Raw genomic sequence first — 16,526 nt, 5'->3', positions numbered from 1 at the left:
ATATCTCATATTGCATGTTTAACGTGAAGACAATAAGATTGTTCATTGGAATAATATGTCAACGAATGACCAATACACAGCATAATGATACAACTTTAGAATATAATAATGTTTCCATTTTGTTAAGGCCCACTTGCTCTTCTTATACAGAGGAAGATGTAAGAGGTATAATTAAAATTAAGTAGAGGAGGAGTTATGCTTTGTGTAGAATAGGATAATGTCAAACAAAGCTTTAGAATGTGATGCGTTCATTTGTTTAAGTAAAGCCAGCCCCCACTGGCCAACATGCGGTCTTCAAGTCTAAAGTACGAAAGCCACATAAGAGAGTGTCGTGAGATGGATTTTTGGGTAGCCTTCACGATTATGAACAAAAGTAATATATCTCCCTCGAGAGTTAGTTCTCTTTTTTTGTATTTATTATTTTAACTTTAAGTTTTCGATTAAGGTATTAAAGTATTTAAATTTTAAATTAGCATAAATATTGGTAACCATGATTAATAGCAATTAGCAAACCGAGTGAGTCATTTTTTTTTCATTCGACTCGATTAAAGTAAAGATATTCTAATCGGACTTACCTAATCGAACCAATTCAAAACCAATTAATCGATCAATATTTTTAAATGAACGATTCAATTTAATTGAATGGAATGGAATAAAATCTAGATCCAATTGAGTCAACATAATAAGATTCGTAAAACTAAGTCCAGAAAACTTAGGATAGTAAACTCAATTGAACTATAAAATTTTAAACTAAAATCGATTTGATTCGAATTCCAATTCTATTTTTCGAACACCCAAAGAGTTAAAGATTTTATGCAAAAGCTAAAACATTTAATATAATATACTATTAAATTTTGAAGAGGCATATGCTTTTATGTAAAAAAATTAATGTACATCTAAAAACCATTATATGTTAATTTATTGCGACTCAACCACTAAGCTAGATGTAATACACAGCCATATGTTTCTTACACTCTTCAGCCAATTCCCCAAGTCGATAAAGAAAATGACTGCTGCGGTTTATTAGACCTCCTATAAAGTACATAGCGCAAACAGCTAAATGAAGTCAAACACACGGCCTAACAATCAACATTATTGTACTGACCATGAACTGTAGAATCCTAATTATCATCATGAAGGAAAGGAAAAGGATCATAATAAAGGAGAAGAATTTGAGATGAATGGAGAACATCGAATCATGTTCAACAAAACACAGATGACCTTCCCTCGCGCTCTTTTCCCCTTCGTTTAGAAGCAAAGGTAGTATCTACAAGAAGCATGTAAGTACTCAAAAGGCCTGACCTCATGACTAATTCTCATGAGTCGATCTCAACGAAGAGGCTTGCCTGTGGATGCAGACCTGCTTCCTTCAGCGTCAACGAATGCTTTTCTGACCCATAGGAAACACGGGGAAAGTTCGAAACCAGTGTGCAGTTTTCAGCTTTCAAGCACCCCAGCGAATCGACATAGTCATATAAAGAGCTAACTGTTGCTGAGCTATTGAACCTCCTTTCCTTGCGCTCTCCGGTTGGGAATCGAACGAGGACCTAATTTTAAATCCAACATCAACATCATTATTTTAACATTAAAATAACTTGATATGGACGGTTCATAGTAATTCATGGATGCGCATGCAGAAAGTTGGAATATAAGATTGGCAGCAGCATTTGATTTATAAGGAAATCAACTGACAAACAGGAACAAATGGTACAGACATTTTATACAGATAAAAGACAGCAAATTTGGGGCTTTATTATGGTCAATCAGGTTTGTAGAGAAGAACTGCTATAACATCAGGATAAGTGATTTGATGTGAATAATTAGATACTTATAGAGTATATCTAACAAAAAAATTACAAATTTCTAGACTATAGAGTCCCAGTTAGTTTACAAAATTTTAGTACTAATAAGCCTGTAAATAGCTATACTTATAATACCTCATGTACAGACTAAGGAATTTAATGGCAAACAGAGTCTAGCAATCTGTTATTTTGGTGAAAAAAGACAAATGTTTTAGCCTTCCTCTTATCTGTGCCCCATTTTCTTTTGTAATAGGAATGTTGGATCCTTGTTTCTCTCTCGATTCAAACTTTTTTCTGAAGCTGATTTTCATTTATAATACCTCATGTACAGACTAAGGAATTTAATGGCAAACAGGGTCTAGCAATCTGTTATTTTGGTGAAAGACAAATGTTTTAGCCTTCCTCTTATCTGTGCCCCATTTTCTTTTGTAATAGGAATGTTGGATCCTTGTTTCTCTCTCGATTCAAACTTTTTTCTGAAGCTGATTTTCATTTATAGGCCTTCCCAAATCAAAATGATTGCTGAAACATGAACAAATCTCTCTCGAAGTCCTCCCAGGTCCCACTATCTGAAGCCTGTTGAACCTTGGCTGGATTGAGTCAGACTAGTGTTCAGATCAAGTCCAATATGTACTCTCTATATTGTCCTCCAATCCAGTGTTACTACCTATCACCTAACTTCCTACCAACTCCCAAAGTTCCTTAAATTTAACTCCACTAGATGCAAATACCTAATTATGTTCCCTTTTGCTGCATGGCATATTGATGTGTACACTAAAATCAATCTGTAGGTATCCTCATAAACTTTCTTTTAAAAAATACATAATTTAATTTTGACAGAACTTTTGAGATTAACTTCTGTTCTAGAAGTTGGCCAATTTTCTCAACTTAAACCAGCAACTGTTCATGTACATTCAAACATATATTTCAATTATGCTAGAGTGAAATTTCTGTTCCAAAGTATAGATTTGTGTATGCTCCCATCAATGAAAGACTTGTTTAAATTAGTTTATAAGTTCAGATGATTGTTCAAACAAGCCCAAATAACTAAAATAGCATACAAGGTGCTTTTTGTGAGTAATATCGGTTGCATTGAGCCATGCCAACTACACACACCACTTTACATTAGCAACAAACCCATACAAAAGCAATATTGAGATGCCCCATATCTAGCCTGGCATGAATAAGCATCCTTTCAAATACTTGTAAATTACATACTAGCATTGACTGTAACCTTATCATTTAGTCGAACAATGTGAATTTATTTTCAGAACCACCAAATATAGAATTTTCATATAGTAATACCAGGCTACCATTTTGAATGTACGTATATCAAATGCTTGCAGACAAATCCACTAAATCTAGCATTAACTTCTACAGATTCCATGCATCTTGTAAAAATAATGATAACTATTAAATAAGTAATATATTCCCCTTCTTTCTTCTGAAACCTGCTACCTAATTGGTGACCTAATTTATGAAAGATACATGGCAAAAGTAAAGCCCTTTTTTTTTTATCATGGTGCAGTAAACAAGAAGCACAGATACTAGCAAAGATATTACATTTTCCTTCTACACTTACCAGTGATTAAAAAAGCGCTAGGCGCCAAGGTCCAAAAACGCCTGAGGAGCTAGGCGCTCGCCCGAGTGAAACGAGGCGCTAAAATATAAAAATATATAATATAATTAATATAATTATTTAAATAAAAAATATGCTATTAAATTAAGAAAATCGAGTACAAAATCGCAATGTCATATTAATAAAAAGTCTCAAAAATCAAAACAATAAAATTTTACATCAAACCTATTGAGTTGCTCTGTACACTTGTCATTTATTCTGAAACCTAACAGTAATTTTAAATAAATAAAAATTAATAGTATTAAAATTAAAATAAGATAATATTAATCTAATAAATAAAAATACTATTATTAGTATACAATTAGTGGTATACTGTTAATATACTGTTAACAGTATAGTGAGAAGAGTGTGAGAAGACCGAGGCTACTGAGGCAACGACAGCGGTAGCGGGAGCGGGAGTGGGAGTGGGAGTGGGAGCAGTGAGCGACGACAATAGCGATAAGCGACGATTGTGGCAGCAACGAGTAGCGACAGTGGCAGCAGAGAGTAGCAACAGCGGAGAAGAAATCTCGACGACAAAATCGCGAGTGTTAGGGTTGGGGAAGTCGGGGAAATCGTGAGAGAGAGCCTATCGGTGATTTAGTTGGTTCGATTGAACCAACTAAAGCACCGGAGACCGAACCAGATGTAAAACACTGGTTCGGTCGCCTGGTTTAACCCGGGCGCTCGCCCGAAGCGCCCGACGCCTAGGCTCAGGCGAGCGCCTAGGCGGCGCCACGTTGAAGCGAGGCGCTTGGACATGAAACGAGGCGCTCGGGCCTCGCCTCGCCTCGCCCGAGCGCCTAGGCGAGCGCCCGAGCGCCTATTGAAATCACTGACACTTACAATTTTAGGTTCTCGAGATTCCAGTCGTGTTCGATTAAGCATTATGTGAGAACCACTGGACATTTCAGTCACGTTCAACTTGAACTCATGACCATTGTGATGGTAATTATGTCAATAAGAAACATGTATAACGCAAGTAATCAATGACATCTAGAATATAATTTTGTTAGCAAAAGGGGAAAATTTCTTGAGAGCAAAACAAACTTATGATTCACAAAGACAAATTTGTTTTTCTCTGGTCAGCTGCAGCATATTATTATATGCAAAAAATGACAAGAATTGTTTCAAATGATAAGTTCTGTCATAACTATTCCAGCAGTATTGGGTAACAATTTCACGAGGCATCTTACAACTAGGTCAGGACAGTATTTAACTGTCATTTTATATGACATGAGAAAGTATCACAAGTTAGCAGACAAGGTAAAGAATTAACACCATATTCAAATTCAGTTATCAAATACCTACTTGCGTAACATCAGGCCCTTTGTCAGGCTCAGGACCCAGCGATATTGCTTTCTCTTGCTGTCTTCTAGCAAGAGCAGCTTCTTTCTCAGCAGCTTCACGTGCTGCTCTTTCCAAGGCCTCTTGTTCTTCTTTACACTTCCTTTCAGCTTCTTCAGCTTCTCTCTTTAACCTCTCTTCTTCTTCTCTCCTCTGACGCTCTCTGGCCTGGTTTAACAGAAGTTTTACAGTTTTTAGATGCGAACAAGGTTTACATAGATATCCCATTTGGTAAAACATTATTGCCTGTGAAATCTCATCACAAAGCATACTGCAACTTAGACCAAGAAAGCGGCATACTTGATCAGCTTCAAGTGCTGCTCTATATGCGGCGTCTTGTTCTTCTCGCAATCGCTGATTGTTTCGCCGTTCTTCTGCATCAAGTCTTGCTACAACCAATGATGGAGCACACTCCTCTACTACACGTTGAAGGATGATAAGCATTTCTTCTGGAGACTTGGATCCCTCGATCTGTAGAGCGTAGTATAAGGGACAACTGGAAAGTCATTAAGAAATTATGGCATCCACTATGTATATAAGCAAAGATTCCATGTAAACAGAATGCAGAAAGAGACAAAAATGTTAATGTCGATTGTGAACCTTAGAAGCATCAGCTAGACATCACCCACAAGCAAAAAGTAAAGAACAAGTAAGGTACCTTTGTGCTTGAAAGAAAAATTAGTCCAAGATGAGCAATTGAATTTTATCTCAATTATTCACATTCATAAAAATGAAATATGAGTATATATTACTTGTTTACAAAAGTGTGAGTACATAGAGATTTTGCACATGAGAATAATTATAAAATACTCCAAACCACTTGTCATACGATTTGATATAGATCAGTCTATAGTAATGCCAAATGGTTGGGCTGCTACTACAAAATGTGTCATTTTCTCTAACAACAACGATCTAAGGTCCTCTGTAATTTACAGTGGCATAATCTTGTTCCAGTCCAGATATCAAGTTCAAGAAAAACTCAAATGCATAAAAATGCATACAAAGTAAATAAAAGAACAACACAAAGACTGACACACCTGCTGAAGTAGAACAATCCTCTGGTTAGTGGAAGGCATGACCAGGGCACAGAAGGGGAACCGTGATGCCTTAAGGCTATTGCTCATCTTGAATCCTTCCTCCCTCCTTATGCTCCCGCCCCAGGCCACAAAGTTCTCGTTCACAAATGCCGCCACTGCGGGTGAACACAGGCATCCCTCGCAGAAGGCCGGCACGTCCGGGTGTTCCGGCGAGTGCAGGTACACGAACATCAGCTTATACTCCCGCTGGGATCGATGGAGGGCGTCCATGAACCCCTCTGCGACGAAACGGGGCCCTGTGCCGGAGGCGGCGCCTCCGTAGTCCCTCTCAAAGGCCGCGACGAAGTCCGCAGCCTCAGCTGCGGAGGCGGAGAGGGGGATCAGGCGGTCGGCCTCCTGATCCCTCGGCGCGGCGGAAATGCCAAGAAGACTGAGGGTCCGGGATAGGACCCCGCCGGCGATCCAGAAACCAAGGCCAACGGCGCCGGTGACAAGGTGGACTCCGCCGGACACGACGTAGAAAGGGAGGGTGACGATTTTCCAGGCAAGACCAGGAGGAGGGGCGGCGACTGCCGGCGGGGCGGAGGAGGAGGCCGCAGCGACAGAGAGGGGAATGGAGGAGGAGGCCGCAGCGGAAGAGGGGGGAATGGAGGAGGAGGAGGACGGGGCAGCATGGGAGGTGAAAGAGGAGATGGCTAGCTCGAGGTCCCAGTTGTGGGCGGAGAGGATCTCGGTGCAGAGGTCGGGGTCGTCGAGGCCAGTGATGGCCTGGAAGTAGGCCAATTTCTCGTCGGATCCATCCGCCATGGCTGCTACTTCTCGCTTCGTCGAGATCGATGCCACTAGGTTTTCTTTGATTAGGGAGTTGGGGTTCGACGCTCCAAATCAAAGAAAGGTCTCTTTATCTGCCTGCTTTCTTCTCCTTCCACCTTGAATCCCGAAGGTTCTCTCGATTTCGCTTGTTTCGCATCTTTTCGAGTGCTAATATACGATCGATACTAATTTCGATTTTATATATATATATATATATATATATATATTCTTTAATTCTTGAAAACTATAATAAAATTCCCAAAAGGTCTTGACATATCCATTTTAAGTGAATGGGAATCTTATAATTTTACATATAAATCCTGGCTAATTTTGTTAAATCTCTTTAGCATCTCGATTATTAAACTTAAAAAAATATATTAAAATATCTATAATCATGAAACTAAAATATTTAATCTTATTTATCCTAACATTGTCAATTTTGTTGATGGACAATACATCACGTGACAACGAATGATATAAAAATGATAGATAAAAAGATAATTTTAATGATGATAGAGGATGATGAAATCGCGGGTGACAATCGACCTTATCGATATCGATCCGAATATTTACGATGAGAAAAAAAAAAAAAAAAAAAGAGACAGGTGAAGTATCTAATTAATGTTCCTTTTAACGTGACTGTACCAGTCTGCTTATCAACCATGTTATTCTAATTGATGTTCCATAACCCTATAACCTTTTTATCAGAGCAATCTTCAAAGTAATTAGAGCCTCTGCTATCTTAGAATATATATATGTGAGTAAAGATATATCGATACACGCCGATCACTACACATCGGCGATCCTTCTTCAGCTCTTATGTGGATATAGTCTCTTTGACTATTTCAGATGCTGTTTTAGAGAAGTGGCACAAAGGATTCAACTGTGTTGACAAGGGATGTGAACACTCAAAACTCTTTTGATTTTCTAGAAGGATGTGGGTCTCGTTTACCACAGGATACAGAAGACAATGATAGCATCGTACATGCAATATCCACTTTCATTCCTCGGTAATCCCGAGCAAAATCAACAATGGTATTAGTTCATGATCAAATTGGTAAATATATCAATGCTTGAAAGAAGAAAAATAAAATAAAATAAATAAATGATGATGGAAGAAGATGATAGCGGAAGAGGAGGAAGAACAAGAGGGATGAGGAAAGAAGAAAAAAAAAATGATGAAAAGAAAATAGGGTAGAGGAATAAAAAAAGAAAAGATAATGATGGAGGAAGAAAAAAATAGAAAAGAGATTAGGAAACACAATCATGATTGAAGACAACAAGAGATGAGATGCACAATATGACATGGTTCTACATTCCCCACACACAAAGAATAAAGCTTACTGTTCATGAACCCTATTTGATGTAGTAAGTTACCCTAATTGAAATGAAAAACTTTGTTTTAAATTTCTTATGGGTTGAACAGGACTATCTAAAACAGAAGTAATCCGTGTATCAATTAACGTCTACATTGGTACATACCACCCGTTTGGCACCAATCCTTATGAAACATCATTCCATATCTATGACATCAGATTTTTTTAAATCACAGCTTAATTCTACTAAGGAGAATAACAATGAGCCTGTAGACAGCATCAAGCACATTATAACAGCCAATTCCATCATTTAAACAGGTTAGATTACTTACTGGAGGTCAGAGTCTCGACGACTTGACAGACTTTACATGGTTAAAAGCAATAGATATCTCAATCCAATGCACACATCATGACATGATGAGATTTGATGAATATGCCTTTTCTTCAAGCCTAGATATTACATTGGCAGCTGCAAACTCTATCAACCATCAGTGGCGGTATCCATGGTTGACTACCTGCCTACACATAAAACGGTATGTTTGACCACATCATTTGCCATCTTGATAGCAGGACTTTTTACCTTCAAGATTTCAGGATGCCATACTCGACACATGTGTAGCTTCAAGCATTTATAGAGCTAACACATGTATTAGATCATCACAACCTGTCAGATACACTAACTGGAACTAACAATAGGAGATTGATGATAACCAGGGAACACTGGAGCTCCTTTATCCATGACCTTATTCGCTAGATCACCGGATCTCAAGCAGCTGTTTTGTTGTAAAAGTTGGATGAGTGACAAAAATATATCCATCCTCGTCACCTCCCTGTTTGCCTACAGTGGAATGGAAACACAGCTTTGACTGCTGAACATAGTATCTAGCATGTACAAATTTGTTTAAAATTCTTCCTTAAAATGAAACCTACCTCAACCAGGAATCTTGCCCAAATTTTACGCTCACGAATCTCCATTATTCCCTTCAAGATTATCAAGCCGAATCCACGTATGATATCTGCTATCTCAAGAAAGAGTCCTCGGTCTTCACAAACCATCTGCACTCACATGATGTGGCCGATTCTCAGTTCTTGGAACTAGAAGTAAAAAAAATTATGCTGCCTGCTATTTTTACCTCAACTAGCATCTGGCCAGGGGGTGTGAGATCCTCAACTATTATTGGACAGACCATTGTTTGCCCTGCCACTTCATATGCCCAGGTTGCACCACCACCGCCAACACCACCAGAATTGTCTTTTAAAACAACACCACTCTCCTCACCAATAATCTACAAAATTCATATAATGATATAAGGAGTAAATGAAAAACAGACTAAGAAATATGTTGCTTGCAATAAGCACATCGAAAACAAGAATGAAGCTACAAAATTAGTTGGTACCTTGGGCTCATCAGCTTGTTTGAGTTTGTCTGCATACTTTGTCACACTTTGCAAAAAGAGCATATGTTTGATCGTTTTGTCCAATAGAGCATCAATGCTACACTGTTTAAGTCCCAGAAAAGCATATGATAAACAAAGAATAAAAATAATGCAGAAACAAATTCAGTAAATCACAAAGTTCCGAGTGTACCTTTGCACCATTGGGCACAATCTCCCTCAATTCTTTGAGACGATCTTGTATCTGTTGACGATCTTTTGGTCTTGGCCGTGTACTTTCACCAGGTCTTGCCCTTTTCTTAACAACTTTTGCAGCTTCTTCAGGCTTCTTGGGCTGATTCAGAACAGAATTCTCAGTATTCATACTGCAGCTATCATCAATCCATGAACAGATGGTGGTGTTTGAGAGTTCTTGTTTTGGAGATCCATGACCAATTTCAGAGTTACAGTAAGGCAACAGAACACCAGATGTACCGTTTATGGTAGGAACACCTATTGATGGAACCAGATTGCTGTACACTGAAGGTCCAACCAAACTAGTAGAAAATTGATTCTCCAAATTAGGACCAGATATGGCATGAACATATTTGGCAGCAGAACCATGAGAAGATGCTTTATTTAGGTGGTCACCGACAATAGCATCCAGTAATTGTTGAAGACTAGATTCTGAGAACAGCCCTTTATCACCACGAGGACGTAAGCCCATCTCTGTCACTGAGATGCAATCTGAATCAGCACTCATATTCGAACAACTGTTATGGCCAGTATTATCATCCCACAACTCATGCACAAAGTCTTTTGGCCTCATATCTAACTGCATGCCATCAAATAGGTCATTATCAGAAAGTGGTTGCACAGGTGATAATGAAGACTTCTCGTTATCATTTTCTAGGACCAGTGAATTAACTGCAGCTGAAATGGAACTCTCAACTTGCTTCCCAGATGATCCATTAATCAAGCTGTAGCCAGTAGGTCCAGCAGGTATAGACCTGGCACCCAGCAGGTTCTCATTCATTTGTGTTGTTACATCATCAATAACATGCTCTGATTGTTGATGACAATGGCTAGCCACTAAAGCATCTTTAGGATGACATAATAAAGGATTTTCAGGTGTCAAGTCTGAAGGATCAGTGACAAAATCATTTAGATGCTCTGAAGCAAAAGAGGAGAAAAGGCCAGAAGGCTTGCTACCGTATAGAGCACCCAAAGGCAAAGGTAACTTCTCTGCGCCATAAATGCAAGCTTTGACAACATTTGAAGATCTTGCTTTGGGAATGGAATCATGTAATGCAAATTTGCTAGACGATGGAGAATCTGCACAAAATTTATGCAATATATTCATACAATGAAAAGGAAGATTTGAATTTGTAAGAACTAAGTGATTCCGCATACCAGATGGCAGCCCGTGCTCCATCATTGGCATATTAAAAATGTTGCTAGAGCAATTAACTGTCTTCAAGTACGTCACACCTGAATTTTCTGGATGATGAGAAATAGATAGAAATTTGGTATTGGGTGTTACTTGAACTTGAGCTTGAACAGAGACTGCATTTTGTTGCTCTGTCAAGTCAAATGAGGAATTTCTACTCGTGAAGAATGTATTCTGGAATGAGTTGCAGAAGTCTCTAGAATCACCAGTAGAACAAGTTACTGGGGTTTCTACTGCAAAAGGACTCATTTTGCTTTTATGAGAACTGGAACCATGATAAGACTCCAAAGAGAATATATGGGGAGCCATAGCTCGTCCACCTAAAGTGTTGGTGTTATTTAGCTGCTCTCTATAGGCTTCATGGATTGTATTGGTGTTCTGGTAACAGGAATAAGCATCTCCTGAAGAACTTGTAAAACCAAATGCTCCATGCTGATCATGAAACTCCACTTCTTCATGAGTATCTATGCATTGGAAATGTCCTGTCACGCTCTCCATTAGCTGGACTAAGCACTTGGCTTGATTTAAAATCCAAATATCAGGAATATGTTAGGCCTGTACCAGAATGAATCATGATCGACATCAGAAATGATAAAGAGTTCATCAAGTGATTTGGAAATAATCAACATGGTAAACAATAAGAGTTCCAAACGATAAGAGAAATAATTGGCATTAAGTTGAGGAAAATGCAACATAGACCTATTCTTGTTCTATGTGGCACATATTGAAGAGGCTTGGAACAAAAATAAAATAAAACATTATGGCAACAAACAAATGAAGGATATCCTATATGTCTCCTGTCCAAGGCAATACATCCCTGCCTTATGCAATACCAGGACTTTGTTCATGCCTATTAACCACCGCGGATAAACTTCATTTTCACATGTAACATATCTTTTTAAAATGACCAAAACAGCCCAATTAATTTGCTATTTGTTTTGATCAAATGCATCAATTTTTTTTACAGAAAATATTTTTTAAAGGTCTACTGCCTTGAGGTTTGAACTTTCCTATGTTGTAAAGGTTCACAATTATTAAGTTCCCATGGTAACAGAGTGCTTCTATGATGAACAAAAACAATTACAAGTTATTTTGAGGGAAACACAACATGGAAGTTTATTTATAGAAGGGGACTTATTCTAGAAGATTTTGGACATAGCTAACACTCCCACAATAGTGCATCTTATGTTTCTAATGCATACTAATGCAATTAGATGATCCTAGCCATAGACTACGAAGATTTGACATGCTGCACTAAATGCCCATGTTGTGTTTGGAATATATTTTAGGTTCAATGCTACTATAAAACACCACAACAAAACGCTCCAGGTGCTAGCATCAATAAATATTCCCTGCTACTTGACAAGTGTGCATATTTGCTTCAATAGTAAGAATAGTTGAAACTATGAACAACATATAAGGAGTGGCTAGATCAATATGTGCAAAATCTTTAACTTCTAAAGTTGAAAAAGATTTGGCATATCACTATATCTTGACTGCCATCACTTACTAAACTACACAATTTTTGTAAGAGAATGGTTTATACATATAGCATTCCAGAATAAACTTTTTGGATCTCTCCGTCTGTTTACGGTTTTACTTATTTGTTTAAGTGAATTAATTTACTTAATTATCTAAATCTGAACCATCATCGTCATCAATAGCACATAACACGTTTTCATAATGGACTTTTATATTCATCCTGTTACAAGCATGGCCAATATGCTCACAATAATTTATTCTTAGGATTGTTAACATTTTTAGATTTTACATTTCAGTACAGTCAGCAATTGACAAATTAATGGCCATATATATTTTCCTCATTCTGTTCCACATTTGTGTTATTTGTTTAAATATATGATTTGCCATAGATCAAAATGAATAATGTGATAATGATCTTAATATAGAATGGGCACTGTGTAGCAATTTTGCATGGGTGGCAAACTTCTTTACTTGTCATCTTACTTCCATAGTGTGACAGTTCCCTAATGTTTGAAGCATATGGAGAGAAAGAGTCATCATCTTTTAAATATGACAGAACATCAAATGTCATAAATTCACAAAAAGGAAGTCCAGCATCATTATTGGAAAGGTTCAAGTCATGTAAACAAGAGATGATTAAGTTATTGAAAGTTAACACATCTGCTTGAACATTATTTAACTTGACAGGAATCATAGCAGAAATCTTTCTTTTACATAATCAATCATCCATTCAAGAGTTTTCTTGATTTTCTATGTAAGCTGAGTTTTTTCACCAGGTCTTATGCTTCAGTTAAAATTCATACTCTGGTTCCCTCATTCTTAGACATTTATATTTCAAGAGAATCGGCTCATTCTTTCACAAGCTTAATGTCTTCAAAGGAATATTTGATTCATGAAGCTTAATTTCATCAAAGGCGCCATTCTTTATGGTGTAATTTAAGCCTGGAATGTCGAAGAAATCACCAATATTAGTGCATACTTCCAGTGGTAGTTATTTGTAGTTCAGCAGCCAAACTTAAGAAAGCATCCCATTTACTGATTTAGATAAGTAATTGATTTAATGGTTTATATTATTTAGTAAACCTGCACTTAACTGAATAATAAGAACATAAAAGAACCAAACAAGAATCTTGCTTCCAGCCAAGTGACATATATTTACCTTGAAAAGGAGAGATTATTGAGCAATAAACTAAACTTCTTATTAATTAAAGACACCGCAGCATCCATCGATACATTACTTAAGAAGTAACAGTGTCTGTATGATGCAAATACCAGAGGTTTAAATTTTTCAGCAGTACAAACAAAAATGAAGTACAAGCAAAGACACACTTTCCAATTTTGCTTTCAGAAGCAGCAAAGTAATCAAATTCTAGATACTATCTTAATATATAAAAGAATAATACTACAAGGGTGCGTGTGGTGGTACTACATACATTTGGATTTTTTTTTTTTTTTGAATTATGAAAAGATGACACTAGCAAAAGTAGCCTTTGCAAGACACTAACCACTACAGAGCATATGCAATTTAATGGATGAATGTTTCATATTTTTTTAAGGCTTCTTTTAACATATGGAAGAATGAGACAGATGTGAAATTTGTTCTCTATATGACTTGCAAATACGTATGTTGCCTAAAACATGTATTCTAATGCCTCTAAACAATTTTGCATACCTTCCAATTTTAACTTTCTGATCTACTTTAACAAGATAAAAATATCAAGAAATATTCTCATCTTTTTATTATCAATGTAAGTATGGCAAAGAGTGTGTGCAACTTAATACAAAAAGATATTCAGCTCTACCTGAGACAACTTCAGCTGGCTAGAAGAGACGCTGAAACTAGATCTCAACTATAAGAATAGTGGCAAATTCACTATTGCTTTTCACTTGTAACCTCTCCAACAACTATTCTGCACAACAAGAAACAGAAGAAGATGTTGGCATTCCAAAAGAACAATTATTTTTGCAACTAATAAACATAGATCATCAGAACATTTGGATTTTTCACGAAGCTATGCATACAAGTAATAAGAAACAACTCAAAAAAAAATGTATTTACACAAATAAAAAATAGTAAACCCAGGAAGACATCAGCTAAACTATATAGGAAGAATATGTGGGGAAGAGTAATTATACTAAATTAACCCTGAAAATTGAGCAAGAGATATGTCCAATTGTTAAAGAAATTCACACATCAAGCACTTTAGACCAAGAAATGTCCCACAAAACTGAATTGGATCATACTATTGATACCCAACGCAATAATAAAATGAAGAAAGCAAGTGTAGTCCAGTTAAAACACCACAAATGGTAGCACCCTTATCCTAACATACCGTAGAAAGAACTTTTCAGTTTTTCTAAAAAGGAACTTCAGCACATACGTACAAGTCTTCTAGATCTAAATCTTTTGTCAAGGAAAACTACTGGTAGTTCAATTGCAAGAAGCTCGTTTCTAACAGAATAAGAACTTATAGCCCCTTAAAGAACCACAAATCGTTTTTCTTTCTGTTGCTTTGGCAAAAAAGAGAGAACTTTTACCAGGAAGGGGAAAAGAAAGGGCAAGGCTTTTTATTTTTTTCTACTGCAGTATAAGAGGAAAGCCGTCCATCACAGGCAAGCAAAACCCAAAGAATATTCTCTTTGAACCATCAAGAACCAAACCAACATATACGCATCAACAAAAGAAAATGTCAATAAAGACGACTGCTGAGAAATCCTTCAATCTCAAAAGCAAGAAAAGGACTGACTCTTACCGGAGAACTATGTTCCATTCATGTCATATTCCAACAGTTTGGGGATAAGGTAGGGAACATAACAAGGAAGAAGCAGGCCTAAATCGAACCCCCAAAGAATCCATGAAGCTTACATCGGTTCCTAACGCAAGAAAACAAAAGATACCGCAGGCGTCTGTAAAAACAAACCCGAAAAGATTCCGAATCCGGGAACCGAATGCAAACAAGTTAGAGATCACAGCCGATCCCTACCCATAATCTTGGCGGTCGACGCACCAGACCAGAGCACACCGCCGTCGCCGCCACCACAGACCCGCGAGCGCCTACCTCATCCCCTGCTCGGCCGACGCCGCCTCCGAGAACACCTCCTCTGTCCGAGATGCCAAGGAAAGAGAACAGAACCAAGAAGGAGCAGAAAAAGAAACCCTAAAGCTAACCTCGCTTTTGCTCTCCCACTCCCCTCACAGTCTCTCTCGCGCGCTCTCTCTTCTCTGTCTCTCTCTCTCTCTCCCTTCGAGGGAGGGAAAGGCGGTTCAAGTAGCTGTCGGGTCGACCGGGCCCGGTCCAGACACCGGTTTCCAGATGCCAAAAATAATAATAATAAATAGATAAATAAATAAAAATCGCAGTTGGGGGGCGTTATAGGTATAAAGATCGGCGATCTTTTGGCGATGGGATATTAGTGGGCTCCCTCGTGAAAGGGAGAGAGAGGGTGTATATTTTTATCTGATTATTTAATGGTAATTAAGACGAACAACACATGCACCAGAGAAAAGGTAAATGTGATATCTTCTCCATTAATAAGTTGGCAAATTCTTAATTAATGATGATAATTAAGAGAGATAGTATGATTAGAGAAGAGGTAAATGTGATATCTTCTCCATAAATAAGTTGGTAAAATATGCTCCAAAAGGGAATAATACATATTGCAAAACACATAATTTCCTCATAAAATAATCTCTCTTAGTTCTTTTGTTTAAAATTGTAGCTGTAAAGTTATGTGAGACCTACTTACATAATTTGATATTAGTCATCCATAAGAATGACATAATTTGAATTAATTGGTGATATAAGGTGAGGCTTTTACTAACATGGCTTAATTCTGTGGGACAGTACATTACCTGCATTCAACACAGCTTTCAAGAGTTCTTAATCTCCTTAGACTGCTAGGATAGTGATGAAGCCTAACCAAGATGGAATCAAAAAGTCTTTCTTTCTCCATATACATGTGTATTTATATATGACACCAAGGTGCATAAATTCTTGCATTCCTGTTGCAGAATTCTTTTATGAACTGGGACTCTCTTTCAGGTAAAATATAAATCTATAGACATTGTCTGTCTACTCTTATACTTTTATGGGTGTAAGATAAGGTTGTAATCCCCCTAAAAAAGAGAATGGATAATATATGCTGTACCAGATCAGTCCCTCCTCTCCTATTTCTGAGTGTTTTTGTTTTGTGCCAGTGAACTGTATCTACTATTGTGCTGGGACCTCCACAGGCCACTACCCTAAACTTTAGAGATCACCTGTCACACTCTCTCACTCTCTCTCTT

At 37.5% G+C, this 16,526-nt stretch overlaps 2 protein-coding genes across 3 annotated transcripts; both read right to left on the bottom strand.

Annotated features, from left to right (window-relative positions):
* Positions 1-998: 998 nt before the first annotated feature.
* LOC135656032 (plant UBX domain-containing protein 10-like) lies at positions 999-6,782 on the bottom strand. The gene is made up of 4 exons (XM_065175796.1): positions 5,805-6,782; positions 5,068-5,238; positions 4,732-4,935; positions 999-1,547 (listed from the first exon to the last, which is right to left on the bottom strand). Exons 1-4 carry the CDS (start codon positions 6,609-6,611, stop codon positions 1,317-1,319), a joined length of 1,413 nt encoding a protein of 470 aa, XP_065031868.1. The 5' UTR covers positions 6,612-6,782; the 3' UTR covers positions 999-1,316.
* Positions 6,783-8,203: 1,421 nt separating this feature from the next.
* On the bottom strand, positions 8,204-15,485 carry LOC135656006 (transcription factor LHW-like). 2 transcript variants are annotated; one of them, XM_065175795.1, is made up of 9 exons: positions 15,223-15,485; positions 14,992-15,112; positions 14,041-14,148; positions 10,720-11,311; positions 9,521-10,641; positions 9,331-9,432; positions 9,067-9,219; positions 8,864-8,989; positions 8,204-8,771 (listed from the first exon to the last, which is right to left on the bottom strand). In XM_065175795.1, exons 4-9 carry the CDS (start codon positions 11,252-11,254, stop codon positions 8,610-8,612), a joined length of 2,199 nt encoding a protein of 732 aa, XP_065031867.1. In that variant the 5' UTR covers positions 11,255-11,311; positions 14,041-14,148; positions 14,992-15,112; positions 15,223-15,485; the 3' UTR covers positions 8,204-8,609. The 2 variants fall into 2 exon arrangements, with proteins under 2 accessions (XP_065031867.1, XP_065031866.1); XM_065175794.1 differs by lacking the exon at positions 14,992-15,112.
* Between the last annotated feature and the right edge of the window lie 1,041 nt (positions 15,486-16,526).

Source organism: Musa acuminata, chromosome BXJ1-4 (genome assembly GCF_036884655.1).
Source record: "Musa acuminata AAA Group cultivar baxijiao chromosome BXJ1-4, Cavendish_Baxijiao_AAA, whole genome shotgun sequence".
NCBI classification, from domain to species: Eukaryota; Viridiplantae; Streptophyta; class Magnoliopsida; order Zingiberales; family Musaceae; genus Musa; species Musa acuminata.
Note: the sequence above shows the minus strand (reverse complement) of the source record. Positions and strands in the feature narration are given on the sequence as shown.

What these genes read in the sequence shown, in the direction of transcription:
- LOC135656006 (XM_065175795.1), bottom strand. Translation starts at nt 11,254, where the DNA reads ATGGAGAGCGTGACAGGACATTTCCAATGCATAGATACTCATGAAGAA. An exon ending in GGAGCACGGGCTGCCATCTG is followed by an intron (nt 10,642 to 10,719) that starts GTATGCGGAATC and finishes AATTTTGTGCAG; the next exon opens with ATTCTCCATCGTCTAGCAAA. An exon ending in CTGGCCAGATGCTAGTTGAG is followed by an intron (nt 8,990 to 9,066) that starts GTAAAAATAGCA and finishes ATGTGAGTGCAG; the next exon opens with ATGGTTTGTGAAGACCGAGG.
- LOC135656032 (XM_065175796.1), bottom strand. Translation starts at nt 6,611, where the DNA reads ATGGCGGATGGATCCGACGAGAAATTGGCCTACTTCCAGGCCATCACT. An exon ending in GGATTGTTCTACTTCAGCAG is followed by an intron (nt 5,239 to 5,804) that starts GTGTGTCAGTCT and finishes TACGCTCTACAG; the next exon opens with ATCGAGGGATCCAAGTCTCC. An exon ending in AAGGGCCTGATGTTACGCAA is followed by an intron (nt 1,548 to 4,731) that starts GTAGGTATTTGA and finishes ATTTAAAATTAG; the next exon opens with GTCCTCGTTCGATTCCCAAC.